At 39.7% G+C, this 18,668-nt stretch overlaps 1 protein-coding gene across 2 annotated transcripts in view; it reads right to left on the bottom strand.

Moving 5' to 3' along the window:
- The window catches only part of Pi3K92E (phosphatidylinositol 3-kinase 92E), a 97,140-nt gene that overhangs the window by 21,867 nt on the left and 56,605 nt on the right, over window positions 1–18,668 (bottom strand). For both annotated transcript variants that reach the window (XM_067763743.1, XM_067763742.1), the window contains exons 2-5: window positions 9,435–10,088; window positions 8,629–9,338; window positions 8,348–8,548; window positions 813–1,019 (exon numbers count right to left, since the gene is read on the bottom strand). In XM_067763743.1, the coding sequence (XP_067619844.1) occupies window positions 813–1,019; window positions 8,348–8,548; window positions 8,629–9,338; window positions 9,435–9,863 (1,547 nt within the window). In that variant the 5' untranslated portion in view covers window positions 9,864–10,088. The remainder of the gene's footprint in view (window positions 1–812; window positions 1,020–8,347; window positions 8,549–8,628; window positions 9,339–9,434; window positions 10,089–18,668) is intronic.

Below are 18,668 nucleotides of genomic sequence, written 5' to 3'. Positions count from 1 at the left end.
AATATCATACATATCTCAAAAAACTCCTCATATTTATTATCATTCCAGTTATTTTTTTCCAAAGCGCCATTGGAAATTCTATGTAGAATAAATACGGACATAGCTCCACTTCGTTATTAAAACAATTGCCATGAGATAATTAAAGTTACCGGGAAAGTTCCCGAATAACGATTTTGCCCTCTTTATGTAAAATTTTGTACTCGGTATGATAAAAAACCAGTTTCTTTTTTATTAAAGTATACCTGCTATGAATACCCATCTGTATACTTGGCTTGATAAAGGACTTCAATCCAGATGCCTTCTAGACATCAAGTTAAAGCACATCAGCTGATTTTAATTCCTTTACCGTACAAGTCTGTTAAATTAACTAAAATATGCGACTGATTCATCTACCAAAATACATCAAAGCTTCTTAATGGAATACATTAAATCTCTTCTGCCGGCCTTTTTGTCGGCCAAAGTTGGTTTTATGGCTTTTGAATGCGTTCTCGAAATGATTTTTCAAAAATGCACATGTGCAAACTTGAAATGCATTTTTGAACCAGGTCTTTAAACATTATTTTATTCGTACCAACAAGAGGTATTATGATTTTGACGTCATCACAATCTTAATTCACAAAAATCTTAACCAACACTTCGAAAATAATTTTTCACTAACTACTATAAATTAGTGACATTAACAAAGGTTTTATGCAACTTTTGAAAATGAAATGTTCCTCTGTACAAGTATATACTTGCAGGTTATGGCCTCTGTGAATTAAGGTAACGATATACTTATTAACTTTGAAAATGAGTATTTTCACTTGACCTACCGCAAGAATTGAAGGCAGCGTATAGCAAAACTTCGCACAGCAGGATCGGGATATGCATAGTCAAGCAGTTCAAGGGATCTTTCTACTGATATTGTAGGCCATTGCTGTAGTAAATTCCAAGTTTCAGCCACTTCATCACGTTTGTTCCAGTTGACACAATGTAAAAGGGTTGATAGTTCTTCTGGTGATTCTGATAAAATTTCATATCTGAAAAGATTCATAGTTATTCAAACTTCTATGAACCAGATACGGGGGAAACACAAACAAATTTGCCCAGGCACATAAATCAAAAACGTCCAATTTCACGAAGTGTAAAAACCGTGAAGCGGACAAATACTAATTAGAACTAAAAATAACATACAAGCTAACATCATTAATAGTACCTTAATTGTGTTATATATCAGTTTATAAGAGGGTATAGTGTTAACTACTTTGTACTTTGTACTTTAATTTTTAAAAATAATTTTTAATTTAGTTTTCGTTTAAATTTGAAAATTTTTGAAGACTTCAAATAAAAGAAAATTCTAATTAGTTTTTAAAATTAAAAACTCAAAATAAAATACAAGTTCATGTATTGATATATTAACCTAAGTAAATAATTTTTAAAAATGCAAGTTCATGTGTTGACATAAGGGCAACTAGACTCAATCGCTACATTCCTAACTTTATGAACAACAGAAAAATATTAGTTCATCTCACTGATATAACAAAAGCTAGTTTACACGAAAATAAAATTCGCTTCCTCGAAAATTTTAGTCGACGTTCAACGTCTGAGCCAGAAGGTTGGCTGCTGCTGGATTAATCGCTGAACAGTTGTATATCGTCCCGTTTCTTCGTAAACCACGTATCTAAAATTAAGAAAGTGTTGGGAAATCTAAGAAGACTTACTCAACCACTTACGTTTTGCATACAGGAAATGTACATAGATCAATAATACATCATTATTGTTGATGTCTTATAACTGCTTTCACTGAATAAACAGAATTTGTCAAAAACTGTAGTTACGTGGTTAACGAGTAAACGGGACGATAGTATGCGCGTAGGGTCGTTCTTGTTTCCAACTTATGTATTTAGTTTTTTTTATTGCAAAATAGCAATACTTATCGTATATTTATACTAAATACTTTTTTGACATTCTCATTTTGTTAATGTATATGTGCACTCATCACTGATTTACTTACGTAGCAGTACCTACATCGTTGCTGTGCGCATGTGTATCTACCTGTTGCTATTTCACGTGCTTCGTTGTTTATGTGCACAACCACAGCCGACGCCTGCCAACCCCTGAAATAGTTGCAATTTTATTAGCCGTAAAACCCACCCAAAACCAGAGATGCAAATACGCTATGTGCTCCCCCCTGGCATATCCCTCACTAGGGTAGGCACCTTGTCGTTGGTGTGAGGGCTTAGCCGAACTCCATAGCGCACGACTATGAGGCGGAGCTGTTTAGGACTGAGGCGGCGGTATGTCGGTGACCAAGAACTGCCAACATCCTAATCCAGGGTGTTATGCGGACCGTGCCTATTGGACGATTTGCAGCCAGGGGATAAATTCGGCTATATTCGGAGCCTTCCCAATACCGGGCCACCTCGGGAAGTATTAATGGCCTTACCACATTAAGGGGCGCTGCTGTGGCGGACGGTTCTTTCCCCGTATATAATACTGGACCGCTGAGCCCGCCTTGTCGGGCAGGTGGCCGTACGACCAAGATGAACGACTCATTACCTGACTGTAATAAGGACGATGTAAAGAAGAGGACTGAGTCGCAATCCAAGGACGACAAATACGAATTAAGCGATGCGTCGGACTCGGGGAGCGAGAGTAGTGCTGATTCAATGAACTCCGTGTTGGAGAAGCACACAAATGAAAACGGAGTAGAAGAGTGGAGAAGGGTACGGAGCAGAGGAAGTAAAAGAGCTCTCTCGCAGTACCGTGCAGCACTAAGAATTGTACAACGCTTGGGAGCAGTGGTCGACCCAACAGAAGTGGAGATCGAGCGCTTGGAATGGGCCCATGAAGCGGTAGAAGTAGACGAAGGCAGTTCAAAAGGTTTGCTGCGAGAAACCCTCGGTTCTGCAACCGGTACGAGGAGGAAGAAGCGTCGAATGGCAAAATGAAGAGGCAACGTTCGGCGGAAGGCGACAAGCCTGCTTTCAAGAGGCAGAAAGGACCCAGTCCTAGAGCCGCGAGGCAGAGCAGTCGCATAGACAAGACAAGTAGGCCCAAAGCTGTTTTTCCCGAGAAGATGAGTGATGTGGCAAAGCAGTCACTGACTGTGGCGCTGGTTGATCGTAGCAGTCCTTTCGGACAAATTACTACTGAAAGGTGGATATCTGTGGAAAGGGAGCTTATTAGCTTAATGCTTAAGATGATGCGGGAACAACCAAGTAAGCCCCTTCCAACCTTTGATTCGGGGGGATGGTATAATGGTGTGAAGATGAAAGCGTGCGACAACATCGCGAGCTTGCGGTGGCTGGAGGGAGTGGTTCCAAACCTCCAAAGGCAAGGCACGAACGTGCGGTTTGAGGTGGTGGATAAAGCGCAAATCCCCACGGTACCAAAAGTTAAGTTATGGATACCATGCGTGATGAAGTCGGAGGATACACTGCGACTTCTGCAGAATCAGAATCCGAACATACCGACACAGGATTGGAAGGTACTTACTGTATATCGTCCTACCGAGGATGGTCAGTTCTACATCTTCCAAATAAACAAGCAGGCGGAGGATATTTTGTACACGCAGCTTGGTAAAATGTCCTTTGGCACTGGCAAAATTTACATGCGACTCAGGAAAAGAAGTCCCGAGGATAAAAACCCTAACACGCTAGAGGTGGGCGAAGTCGAAAAGGACCTAAAAAGCCTAAGGGAAAAAAGGCAGGTGGAGGTCCCCGACGTCACCACGAACGTGCTAGAAGAGGACCAACCGCTAAATGGTGCTGTGACTCGCACAGAGGAACACCCGGCACAACAGTCACGAGAGGCTGAAGGGGGCCTCGAATACTCTAAACCAAAAGGGCAAGGGGAGGACGACGACGTCAAGACGAAGGTGCTGGAGGGGGACAAACAGCCCAAAGGTGCTGCGAGTCCTACAGATAAACCTCCAACACAGTAAAGTGGCATCGAGCGAACTCCTCCTAACCCTTGAGGAGGGTTCGTTTGACGTGGCGCTCATCCAGGAGCCGTGGCTCTCATCGGGAGGAAAGGTGTCTGGACTTAGCGCGCGCGGGTTTGGCGTTTACTACGCGCAAACGGAAGGACGGGTGCGGGCTGTAGTAATGGTAAGGAAACAGCTGCATTCATATATGCTGCCTAATTACACCACTGAGGATCTCGTAGCGGTGGCCGTTGAGCAAAATAATAAGCAGGCATTTATCCTGGCGTCCTGCTACATGGCCCATGCTGCGGAGGTTCCACCGATGGAGTGCAAAAGGCTAGTACAGGAGGAAGGGCTCAAAGGGCGGTTGGTCATAGGCGCAGATGCAAATGCGCACAATGCGTGGGGAAGAGCAGATACGAACGAGAGAGGCGAATCTCTGTTTTGTTACAACCTGCAAACCAATTTGCTTATAGCCAACAGGGGAAATGTCCCTACATACATTGGTCCAACATCCAGCAATGTTCTGGATATTACATTGAGCTCCGAGCGTGATATATCAAGGTATGATTGGATGGTTCTTGATAGATCATCCTTCTCTGACCATGCGTATATCAGCTTAAACATCCCCCTAAAGTGGGTAGAGAAGGGAGGAACCTTTAGAAACCCTAGGTCAACGAACTGGACTAAATTCCAGAAACATGTAGAAACAAAACTGGGACAACCCAAAGAGGTTGCTAATGTAGAGGAACTGGAGGAGTCGAACGAATTCCTTACAAGGACGCTTATGACTGCATATAACAAAGCTTGCCCTCTAAGAAGATTCAGAGGAAAAGCAAAGCCGCCATGGTGGAGCAATGAGCTGAGTCTTCTAAGAAGACAGGTAAAAGAAATGTTTAAGCTCGCAAAGACCGCGGAAAGCGAAGCGTGTCGGACGAGTACAGGGATCTTCTGAGGATCTACAAGCGTGGAATTACCAGGACGAAGAGAAACTCATGGAAAAGTTTCTGTACGGACAGAGTGCTCCAGCGAAAAAAGTCCTAGCAAAGGGAAACATAGTCCAGGGATCTTCTGAGGATCTACAAGCGTGGAATTACCAGGACGAAGAGAAACTCATGGAAAAGTTTCTGTACGGACATAGAGTGCTCCAGCGAAAAAAGTCCTAGCAAAGGGAAACATAGTCCAGGGACTAATAAAGAAAGAGAACGGGGAATGGTCACGTAATAGTGAGGAATCCCTTGAGGTGCTTTTCGATACACATTTCCCATCGGGAGACGGTTTAGAAGAGCCAGCAGACATCACTCACACTTCGATCACGGAGCTAGTAGTGCCGGGCTTGGTGACCGATACCAAGACCGAGTGGGCAGTGAAGACGTTTTCTAAGTTTAAATCGCCGGGCCCAGATGGTATATTCCCGGCCATGCTACAAGTCTCAAGTAGGGCGGTCGTGGAATGGCTTAAAATAATATTCGATGGGTGCATACAACTGAATCATGTACCGCACTCTTGGAGAACTGCTCGTGTAGCTTTTCTACCAAAGGCGGGGAAGATCGGTCACGTGTATCCCAAAGACTATAGACCCATTAGCTTAACATCATTTCTGCTCAAAACCTTTGAGAGGCTGATAGATGTGTACATAAAGTCCAACGTGGATGAAAAGCTGCTCTCCACAACACAGCATGCGTACACCAAAGGCAAGTCGGTATACACCGCATTGCATAGGGTGGTCATAAGCATAGAGAAATCCCTGAAATATAAGTATGCTCTAGGAGTCTTCTTGGACATCGCCGGGGCTTTCAATAATGTTGCAAAATGGGCGATTATGGATGGTCTTAATTACATTAAAGTACATCCTGCCTTAATCAGATGGATCGGCTGCATGTTAAATTGCAGAAAGATTACATTACAATGGGGATTGTACGAGGCCACGAAATCAGTGGACAGGGGCACGCCGCAGGGAGGGGTGCTATCACCTCTGCTGTGGACGCTGGTCATCAATCAACTGCTCAGGCAATTCGATGAGGGACCCGTAAAACTTACGGCTTACGCAGATGACGTTGCAATTGTCATAAGTGGAAAGTGCCTTCCAACGATTAGTTCTTTGATGGATCGGGCGCTTCGGGATATTCATACCTGGGCATCTAATGTTGGGTTGAAAGTCAATACGGAGAAGACGGATATGGTCTTGTTTACAAAGAGGTACAAGGTCCCAAATTGGACCAGGCCTAAGTTAGGAGGGGTGACCTTACAGGAGAAACCTTGCACAAAATATTTAGGAATCATCCTAGACAGTAAGCTGTAATGGAAGCTCACTGTGGAGGAGAGGGTCAAGAAGGCCTCAACGGCACTCTATGCATGTAAAAGAATGCTGGGGTGTACGTGGGGCCTATCGCCCTCTCTTTCTCATTGGGTTTTACAGCGATTGTAAGCCCTATTCTATACTATGGAGTTCTTGTTTGGTGGAAAGCCACGCAAAAGCAAAATACCTCAAAAAATTAGAGGGGGTATGCAGACTATCGATGCTTAGCATTACGGAAGCCCTGAAAACAACCCCGGCGGCTGCACTGTATGCCATTTTGCACATCCCACCTGTAGACCTGGTAGCAAAGAACAAAGCGTTAACGACCGCAACCAGACTCGGTGCTTCGGGCAGCTTGAGCGCCGACTATATGGCCATAGTAGTATAGCGTCATCAATCACAAGACGAACAGACTACATGATTCCCTATCTGCGCTTCGAGGGAGATCTTAAGACCACAATAGAGGTGGACGGTTGGCGCAAGGGTGCGCAAATGGCGGACGAGGCGATACATGTGTACACCGATGGTTCCAAAGTAGTGGAAGGAGTAGGGTCCGCGGTGTACTGCGCTGATCCGGAAATAAGCAGATCCTACAGGCTGCCGGATTACTGTAGCGTTTTCCAAGCGGAAATATTAGCCGTAACCAAAGCAGTAGAAACCCTGGAAGAGTATGGCTTAAGCTGCAACCGTGTTAACTTTTATATTGACAGTCAAGCAGCAGTTAAGGCAATAATCTCGCATAGCACAGCATCTAAATGCGTGTTAGAGTGTAAGCAGTCTCTGGAGAGAATCGGGACAGGGAGAAGCATACATCTATATTGGGTCCCAGGGCATATGGGAATGAAAAAGCGGACGAACTAGCTAAAAAGGGCGCATCCCTTGAAGCTTGCTCCGTAGATGTCCAAATTAGATTGGGCGAGATTAAGTGAAGTCGAGAGGTGCACATGATCGACCAAGCGGGAAAGGCGTGGGTTCAAGCGCGGGGCTGTAAAGTGTCGAAGATTATGTGTAGGTCTTACAAACTTAGACTAACACAGTTGCTTCTATCATTAAAAAGAGAGGACTGTAGACTCATGACGGGTTTTCTGACTGGACACTGCCTTCTGGCGTAACATGCCTTTAAACTAGGCTTGGTCAGTGATAGCAGATGTAGGAAGTGCGGTTTGGAGGAGGAAACGATCGAGCACGTTCTGTGCTCGTGCCCTGCACTTGCCAGGCTAAGACTCCAGCTATTAGGAGTGATACAGCTGTCAGATCTAGAAGCAGCAAGTGGCTTAAGTATTTGCCAAGAGGACGCAGTTATTTTATAACATAGGTCCTGGTTTTTGATAGGGTTTTCAGTTTGGTCGTTAAAACAAACTTCTGGTAACACTACGGACTCAATCAGTCTATGTGAGGTCCTCATGGACCGGCCAGTTCAACCTACCTACCTACCCTGGCATATGCAGTCAGGAAGTGAGGTGGTCATATTAAATATTTCCCAAGATTGTCGGACAAGTACCTTAATGCTGCTTGTATTTGGAATAGACCGTATCTACATATATCCGGAAAGGACCATCAACATCGATAACCCTTCCCAAAACCTTTACGGCTACAACAACAACACCAACGAACAACAACGCCATATAAAACTAAAAACACGGAACAAAATACGAACTTTAACCAAATCAAATAATATAAGTAAAACCAATGCATGAGATTATATTTTCGCATTTAAGAAATAAATTTGCTTTACCATAGCTCTAAAGATACACTTAAATAAATAAATTAAAAAAAAATTTAAGGCGCGATAACCTCCGAAGAGATTATAGGCCGAGCTTTTATTTTTTCCTACAATTTGACGGGGCGGGACCTACTTGTGTTATGCCGGCGGCATAATGCCGCCTCCGAACGGCATCTGCAAGGCAGATAAGTTTTCACTGAGAAGCTTTCCATGGCAGAAGTATACTCAGAGTGTCTGCCAAACACTGCCAAGGAGCGACCCCGCTTAGATGTTGCTCTGACTGGGACGTGAACCCAGGTGTGGTAGGCACACACGGCGGCAATATGTATGTACTTAACATTTTATTTAAATTTTAAGTTACAGCTGTGTATAATAATACTACCAACGCATTTTAGATTGTATATCAAAAATACTATACCTTCTCCACCATATTGCGTTTCGATCCTGATCATGCATTTCGTACACTCTATCAATACGAAGGTATTGTGATAACATAGCATTAATCGGTTTAGTATGCTCTTGTGGTTTCTCGCGATTTAAGGTTTCACTGTGATCCAGCTCTTTAGAGTATTTCAGGACCGCCTCCATCGATGGAAATTGTATGTTTTCATAACCATTACTATTGGTCAATCAAGAATATAAAAGCAAAAATTAGTACATTTAAATACATACATATATTTTTGTAAATTTGATTTCAACCTGTGAAATGTCAATTCAATTATAGCGCATCCATCTGTTCGCGGATTTGGTTCGATTGTTCCCAATGGGTGCAAAATTTCATCGGACTGTATATCATCTGCATACGTCCACGTGTAAAGTTTTTGACAACCAGTACGCATTTTATGCTTATAATCAAATACCGTAGTGTTAACCCAAGCTAGTGGGTTGTTATTCACATATGTGTTGGCTTCCTTATAGATATTGTCACGACTGGAATTAGATTTCTTAGAGCGTGATGCTTTTGTTACTTCGTAAATAGCCATACACAAACGTGCCATGCGCGGTAAATTTTGAACTTGTATGTCGAATAAGATGTCTTTTTCAAATGTAAAGGACCGATTGTTACTTATTGCTATTTCGATTGATTGTTGAGCACAGAGACGGCGCTCACCATGAAAGAGACCAACATGCACACCCACCTTAATGGCACGTGAAAGATCGCAATTTACATTATCGATTTGATGCAGCCGCAACCTAAAAGGCATTTCAATGTCCCACGATGAAATAATATTCTCATCCTTAGGCAACGAAATATGTGTGTTGAGGGGTGAAAGTTGGAAGGGTTCAGCTCTTTGAGGTCGCATCAAAGCTGTTTGTAAACTTAGATCATTTTTATGGGTTACATATGACTGCAGGGTATGAATAGGCTTTAATACAACGTTGGGTACATCAGAGCCTGAAAGACTCTCCTTTAAAGTAAAAAGGAAGAAAATTTTAAATTAATATATATATATACATATATACATACCACTATATCAGTTTTAATAAATCTGCAAATCAATTACCTGTATATATATGAATTGAATGAGTGGATATTCTCCAAATAAAAATTCGTCCCGTCCTCGAACTTTTAATATATAATCAGATGGGCGATCACCAACCCTTATTTGGGAACGCTGCATTTTCATAAGTGCTGATTCAATAACCGTTGTTGAAGTGTCATGCTCGTTAACAGGTATTGTATAAGAGCCTTCGTCATTTTCCAACTTAACGACTATTAGAAAACTAGTACCTCCCAAACGCTTACGTATTAGTTCAGGCATAACGGGTGTATTTGCAATTCGCATTGGATGCTCGTAGAGCAATTTCTCTGACCACGTAAAACGTGAACGCACTTGCTCCATTTTATCGCAAAGATGGGCCAATTTCCGACGAAAATCATCCACTTCGGGACTACGTTGAGCAGTATATTCTTCAAATGATTTGCCAATCATATTACTCACCAGTTTGGACAGCTCATAATCACTGGATATAGTTGAGGTTTTTGTGCGTTCCCCCAACCGCAGTAGACAAAAGAACGGTTGTATTTCAAATAATCGTTTTGTTTCATCGGTAAAGCAATCAACATTGGCGAAATTGGAAATACCGCTGACCTCGTAGTCACAAGGATCCTTGATTAAATGGCATAATGGGAAATTTTTTGCTTCTTTTATAACTTTCTGTAAAAAATGATTATATAATATTAAATAAAGTTGCAATTATTGTAAAAAAATTTTATGAGCTGATAGGCCTTAGTTAAATAAAACACAATATTTAAAGTTGTGTTTTAGTTTTACTTCGTCGATATTTCGATTTCAGTCTGAAATCATCTTCAGGAACATATGACTATGTTTGATCGACTGATCAGATGTTCAAAAATTAAGTATAACAAAGCATAACAACGAAAGTAAACAATAGAAAATACCGCAAGTGTAAACAAATTTTTGCAATAACAATAATACATAGGACAAAGAACAATAAGACAGAAAAAATGCATGAGCCATAACTATGGTGTTTAGTTGTTGTCATTGGATAGATTTTGAGCGGGATGTTGGCTGGACGCTGTTTGAATTTGCTGAGCACCGTGAGGCTTGCACTGCATTTTGTTGTTGTTTCAGCAATAGATGTCGATATGCATATGCACATTGGTCGGTGTCGCTTTTAAAATTCATTCTCTTATCATTAGGTGTGCTCATAATATGGAGCATTTCCAAAGTAAAACGCTTATTATAATGTTTCTCAATATCTAAGATAGAAACATTTTTGAAGTCAGGATAGTGACCAGTATCCTTACAATGCGCTGTCAAGGCCGTCTTATTGTCCGAAGCAATGTTCCTAAGCTTTATATTGGACTTATGACCGGAAATCCTTGTCTTTAGCTTTAATTTGGTTGTCCCCACATATACCTTATCGCATAAGTGGGACCCGTCACCGTTGCATGGAATTTTATAAATGATGTTGGATTTCTCATCTTTCGAGATTCTGTCCTTAGTATTGCTGTAAACCTGTCGTAACGTATTGTTATATGTGAACGCTAGTGTAATTTTCTCTTTATCATATAATTGCGATGTCTTTATTCTCTCCGATATTCCTGGAACATATACTATAGACTTGTATATTTTACTTTTCGTTTCACGTGTTGCCTCATCATTAGAGGTTCTAATTTTGAAATTTCGTATGAGTTTGTTGATGAGATTACTGGGGAATTCATTTTCTTCTAGAGTTTTCTTTATAATCGCAATATTCTTTCCATGGTATATTCTGTCGCTAATAGTGAGTACCCTACTGATGTAGTAGGGTACTCACTATTAGCGACAGAATATACCATGGAAAGAATATTGCGATTATAAAGAAAACTCTAGAAGAAAATGAATTCCCCAGTAATCTCATCAACAAACTCATACGAAATTTCAAAATTAGAACCTCTAATGATGAGGCAACACGTGAAACGAAAAGTAAAATATACAAGTCTATAGTATATGTTCCAGGAATATCGGAGAGAATAAAGACATCGCAATTATATGATAAAGAGAAAATTACACTAGCGTTCACATATAACAATACGTTACGACAGGTTTACAGCAATACTAAGGACAGAATCTCGAAAGATGAGAAATCCAACATCATTTATAAAATTCCATGCAACGGTGACGGGTCCCACTTATGCGATAAGGTATATGTGGGGACAACCAAATTAAAGCTAAAGACAAGGATTTCCGGTCATAAGTCCAATATAAAGCTTAGGAACATTGCTTCGGACAATAAGACGGCCTTGACAGCGCATTGTAAGGATACTGGTCACTATCCTGACTTCAAAAATGTTTCTATCTTAGATATTGAGAAACATTATAATAAGCGTTTTACTTTGGAAATGCTCCATATTATGAGCACACCTAATGATAAGAGAATGAATTTTAAAAGCGACACCGACCAATGTGCATATGCATATCGACATCTATTGCTGAAACAACAACAAAATGCAGTGCAAGCCTCACGGTGCTCAGCAAATTCAAACAGCGTCCAGCCAACATCCCGCTCAAAATCTATCCAATGACAACAACTAAACACCATAGTTATGGCTCATGCATTTTTTCTGTCTTATTGTTCTTTGTCCTATGTATTATTGTTATTGCAAAAATTTGTTTACACTTGCGGTATTTTCTATTGTTTACTTTCGTTGTTATGCTTTGTTATACTTAATTTTTGAACATCTGATCAGTCGATCAAACATAGTCATATGTTCCTGAAGATGATTTCAGACTGAAATCGAAATATCGACGAAGTAAAACTAAAACACAACTTTAAATATTGTGTTTTATTTAACTAAGGCCTATCAGCTCATAAAATTTTTTTACAATAATAAGTACTTACAAGGCTATCAAAAATCAGCAATATAAAGTTGCAATTTTTATATTTTGTTAAGTTAATTTTATTATTTGTATTACACATTAAATAAACAATTTTTAATAGCATTTCAAAATTTGATAAATTTTTAAGAAAATTTTATAACAACCACGCACATCAGAAAAGACAATCCTCTGAGGGTCCCAAAGGCTATTATTCACTCAGCAATCTTGATCGTAGGTTCAGCCCTGCCAATTTGTAGGAACAAATTTAAGTCGTTATGATTATTATTAAAAGTACATCCATTAATGGAGCATTCCACCGTTGGTGCGGACAAATCGTATGCGTTTCAATTTTCGACCTTAACTAAAGGAATACTATAACTTTTCGAGACAAACTATTTAGTGTATTAATATTATGTGCAGAGTTGTTAAGGAATGCAATTACCCCAGAATGCAATCCATGCATCCCCATTGCTGGACTAACACTTTAGGACTGCAGCCATTATTCCTTTTTTTTTGGAATAATGAATAAACTTTTTTAGGACTAATTATTCCTTTTTGCATTTCTCATGTGGAATAACAAAATTCAAAAGCATTCCTTTTTGTTAGTCTCGTCTAATTATTCCTTTTGCAATCCTCATGTGGAATAATAATATTGAAAAGCATTCCTCAAATGAAAAATGGTATTATAATAATATATTTTTAACTATATAAAGTGACCATAATTCGACCTTTACAACCAAAAGAGAAAATTTTTGAATTATAAGACCGAAATTTCCAGTGCGAATTTAAACTACAGAAAAGTTAGCTTTACTCTGCCAATATATTAAACTCCTAATTTACTAGTTTGTATAAGTGATTTAATTTTATGTTTTGTTATTTTATTGCCTACGTCATTGTTAATTTCCTGCTATAGGTTTGCTTCCTGAAGTAGTTTTGCTCCAACAGGGCATATCGTATGCCAATGTACATGTACGCCTCTTGGCATTCTGAACGGAGAAAGTGTCGGTCTTATCGAACTTCTTTAATACGTATGTATATATTTATTTTTTTTCTTTTCTAAAAGCAGTAATGCTCCTATGCCTGCCAATAAAATTTGAATATAGTTGCAAACATTCATTTTTACATATATTTTCTAAAGCATATGGAGAAGGTGATGTGTTTTTTTCTAGAAACAACAATAAATATGAATGAAACTTAGTATTTTTTTTTAATTTTCTGTACTAACATTAACAATTCCATCATTAAACAAGACAAACATAAGTGTAGTTTAAGTCATACAAAGGAATGCAAAGGATTACGGAATGCAGTGTTGTTGTCCAATGAATACAATCCATGGAAAAAAGGAATAATTAGTCCGGAATGCAAAAAGAGAATAATTACTAAATATATTTATTCATTATTCCGGGCTAACAAAAAAGTATTGCAACCCTCTGGGGCTGCAATCAAAGCAATAATTATTCCAAATGGAAAGCATTTATTAACAACTCTTAGGGCCGGGACCACATAAGCAGATGCTGATAACCAGGGTCACGTGAATATCCCAAATGTTTATAACGTCTAATTTCTTATATTAAGCACATAAGTGATTCCGAAAACCGTCATATAAGAAGCAATTTATAAGCTGTTTATGAGCGTAATTAGAGTCTGATGGGACTTATGGGATCACATAACGTATGAAATATTTATAACAAATTAAGGGTATCTTTTATGACGCTTTTTAACTCCGAATGTTTGCTGAAAACCGGCTTTTGAAATATTTGTATGTGACGTTTGTGTTTTCACGGGATACGTTCGAAATTCAGTTTTTATACTCAGCTCAGCAGGGCTCACAGAGTATATTAATTTTGTTCGCATAACGCTACCCCGTAACGGCATAAACTAATCGAGATATAGACACCTGTATATCAAAATGATCTGGGCGAGAAATTCATTTAGCCATGTCGGTCCGTCCATCCGTCTGTCCGTAAACACGATAACTTGAGTAAATTTTGAGGTATCTTAATGAAATTTGGTATGTAAGTTCCTGGGCACTCATCTCAGATCGATATTTAAAATGAACAAAATCGGACTATAACCACGCCCACTTTTTCGATATCGAAAATGCGATAATTCTATATCAAATACGAACAAAGGGATGAAACATGGTGATTAGATTGTTTTTTTGACGCAAAATATAACTTTAGAAAAAACTTTGTAAAATGGGTGCCATATTAAGTAGAAAAAAATTAAAAAGTTCTGCAGGGCGAAATCAAAAGCCCTTGGAATTATGGCAGGAATACTGTTCGTGGTATTATATATATAAATAAATTAGCGGTACCCGGCAGATGATGTTCTGGGTCAGCCTGGTCTACATTTTGGTCGATATCTCGAAAACGCCTTCACATATACGGCTTTTTGCAGATGATGCACTATTGACTGTTAGCTGTGCATCGGAGAGAGAAGCTATGTCCAAGATGCAAGAGGACTTAGACGCAGTATATAAGTGGTTGTGTCAAAACAGGCTTAAAATAAATATTGACAAAACAAAATTTATGATATTAAAGACGAAATCTTCCGAAGAAGAAAATACGTGGCTGAAAATAGCAAATTGTACGATTCATAAAGTAAATGAAATGAAATACCTTGGAATAATAATTGATGAGAAACTAAAGTTTAATGAGCATCTCAAATATACAGAAGCTAAAATATCAAAAAAAATCGGATTCATGTTTCGAACCTGTAAACATGTGAGCAAATATTATAAAGTAATGGTATATAGATCCATTATAGAACCTCACTTCATATATTGCCCTACAATTTTATTCACATTAGCGGATTCGAATATCTCAAAACTCCAGGTGAAGCAAAATAAAGCAATGCGGTTTATCCTTAAGAAACGTTACGATACACCAATACATGAAATGCTTGAGGGCCTAAATTGACTAAGTGTTAAACAAATCATCGTGTACTATACATTAAAATTTATACATAACATTAAAATAGGAAATCAGCCGAAATATCTAAACGACCGACTGATATACAACAACGAAGTTCACGATTACCAAACAAGAAACAGAAACAACTTTCGCCTGCCGGCAGGCAGTACGATCGGAGTTCGACAAGAAAAATATATACTACGAAGGACTGAGAGAATACAACGATCTTCCAGTTGAAATAAAACAATGCCAAAACATCAATGAATTTAAGAAATTATTGTATAATTATTGCAAAGAATTACCTTTTAGATAATGATCTCATAGATATACAAATAAGTTAGGTCTACAAGACTGTATAAAATTAAATAAATAAAAAAAATAAATAAATAAAATATACAAGTAAGGGCCACTCCCTTTTAAAACCCTCATTAATACCCTTAATTTGATACCCATATCGTACAAGCACATTCCAGAGTCACCGGTCCACCTTTGTGGCGATATCTCGAAAAGGCGTCCACCTATAGAACTACGGCCCACTCCCTTTTAAGTACTCATTACCACCTTTCATTTGATACCCATATCTCACAAACACATTCCAGGGTTACCCTAGGTTCGTTGTCCTACATGGTGATATCCAAAGCTCCCAGCTGAGTATGTAATGTTCGGTTACACCCGAACTTAGCCTTCCTTACTTGTTAAAATTTGATTTTCTCATACCCTATATAGAACAAGTAAGGAAGGTTAAGTTCGGGTGTAACCGAAAATTACATACTCAGTTGAGAGCTATGGTGACAACATAAGGGAAAATAACCATGTAGGAAAATGAACCTAGAGAAACCCTGGAATGTGTATCAAATGAAAGGCATTAAAGAGTATTTTATGAGGGAGTGGGCCATAGTTCTATATGTGGACGCCATTTAGGGATATAGCCATAAAGGTGGATCAGGGTTGACTCTAGAATGCGTTTGTACGATATGGGTATCAAATGAAAGGTGTTAATGAGTATTTTAAAAGGGAGTACTCCTTAGTTCCATAGGTGGACGCCGTTTCGAGATATCGCCACAAAGGTGGACCAGGGGTGACCCTACAATTTGTTTGTACAATATGGGCATCAAACGAATGGTGTTAATGAGTATTTTAAAAGGGAGTGGGCCTTAGTTCTATAGGTGGATGCCGTTTCGATATATCGCCATAAAGGTGGACCAGGGGCGACTCTAGAATGTGTTTGTACGATATGGGTATCAAATTAAAGGTATTAATGAGGGTTTTAAAAGGGAGTGGTGGTTGTTGTATAGGTGGTCGCCTTTTCGAGATATCGCCATAAAGGTGGACCAGGGATTACTCTAGAATGCGTTTGTACGATATGGGTATCAAATGAAAGGTGTTAATGAGTATTTAAAAGGGAGTAATCCTTAGTTCCATAGGTGGACACCGTTTCGAGATATCGCCATAAAGGTGGACCAGGGGTGACCCTAGAATTTGTTTGTACAATATGGGTATCAAAAGAAAGGTGTTAATGAGTATTTTAAAAGGGAGTAATCCTTAGTTCCATAGGTGGACGCCGTTTCGAGATATTGCCATAAAGGTGGACCAGGGGTGACCCTAGAATTTGTTTGTACAATATGGGCATCAAACGAAAGGTGTTAATGAGTATTTTAAAAGGGAGTGGGCCTTAGTTCTATAGGTGGACGCCGTTTCGAAATATCGCCCTAAAGGTGGACCAGGGGTGACTCTAGAATATGTTTGTACGATATGGGTATCAAATTAAAAGTATTAATGAGGGTTTTAAAAGGGAGTGGTGGTTGTTGTATAGGTGGTCGCATTTTCGAGATGTCGCCATAAAGGTGGACCAGGGGTGACCCTAGAATTTGTTTGTACAATATGGGTATCAAAAGAAAGGTGTTAATGAGTATTTTAAAAGGGAGTAAACCTTAGTTCCATAGGTGGACGCCGTTTCGAGATATCGCCATAAAGGTGGAGCAGGGGTGACCCTAGAATTTGTTTGTACAATATGGGTATCAAAAGAAAGGTGTTAATGAGTATTTTAAAAGGGAGTAATCCTTAGTTCCATAGGTGGACGCCGTTTCGAGATATCGCCATAAAGGTGGGCCAGGGGTGACTCTAGAATTCGTTCGTGCAATATGGGTATCAAACGAAAGGAGTTAATGAGTATTTTAAAAGGGAGTGGGCCTTAGTTCTATAGGTGGACGCCTTTTCGAGGTATCGCAATAAAGGTGGACCAGGGGTGACTCTAGACTTTGTTTGTATGATATGGGTATCAAATGAAAGGTGTTAAAGAGTATTTTTAAAAGGGAGTGGGCCTTCGTTCTATAGGTGTTCGCCTTTTCGAGATATCGCCATAAAGGTGGACCAGGGGTGACTTTAGAATATGTTTGTACGATATGGGTATCAAATGAAAGGTGTTAATGAGTATTCTAAAAGGGAGTACTCCTTAGTTCCTTGGGTGGACGCCGTTTCGAGATATCGCCACAAAGGTGGACCAGGGGTGACCCTACAATTGGTTTGTACGATATGGGTATCAAATTAAAGGTATTAATGAGGGTTTTAAAAGGGAGTGGTGGTTGTTGTATAGGTGGTCGCCTTTTCGAGATATCGCCATAAAGGTGGACCAGGGGTTACTCTAGAATGCGTTTGTACGATATGGGTATCAAATGAAAGGTGTTAATGAGTATTTAAAAGGGAGTAATCCTTAGTTCCATAGGTGGACACCGCTTCGAGATATCGCCATAAAGGTGGACCAGGGGTGACCCTAGAATTTGTTTGTACAATATGGGTATCAAAAGAAAGGTGTTAATGAGTATTTTAAAAGGGAGTAATCCTTAGATCCATAGCTGGACGCCGTTTCGAGATATCGCCATAAAGGTGGACCAGGGCTGACCCTAGAATTTGTTTGTACAATATGGGCATCAAACGCAAGGTGTTAATGAGTATTTTAAAAGGGAGTGGGCCTTAGTTCTATAGGTGGACGCCGTTTCGAGATATCGCCATAAAGGTGGGCCAGGGGTGACTCTAGAATTCGTTCGTGCAATATGGGTATCAAACGAAAGGAGTTAATGAGTATTTTAAAAGGGAGTAGGCCTTAGTTCTATAGGTGGACGCCTTTTCGAGGTATCGCAATAAAGGTGGACCAGGGGTGACTCTAGACTTTGTTTGTATGATATGGGTATCAAATGAAAGGTGTTAATGAGTACTTTTAAAAGGGAGTGGGCCTTCGTTCTATAGGTGTTCGCCTTTTCGAGATATCGCCATAAAGGTGGACCAGGGGTGACTTTAGAATATGTTTGTACGATATGGGTATCAAATGAAAGGTGTTAATGAGTATTTTGAAAGGGCGTGCGGCTTAGTTCTATAGGTGGACGCCTTTTCGAGATATCGCCATAAAGGTGGACCAGGAGTGACACTATACTTTGTTTGTACGATATGGGTATCAAATGAAAGGTGTTAATGAGTATTTTTAAAAGGGAGTGGGCCTTCG

Source organism: Eurosta solidaginis, chromosome 1 (assembly GCF_040869045.1).
Source record: "Eurosta solidaginis isolate ZX-2024a chromosome 1, ASM4086904v1, whole genome shotgun sequence".
NCBI classification, from domain to species: Eukaryota; Metazoa; Arthropoda; class Insecta; order Diptera; family Tephritidae; genus Eurosta; species Eurosta solidaginis.
The sequence above is the reverse complement of the archived record's forward strand: the minus strand, read 5'-3'. Positions and strand labels throughout refer to the sequence as shown.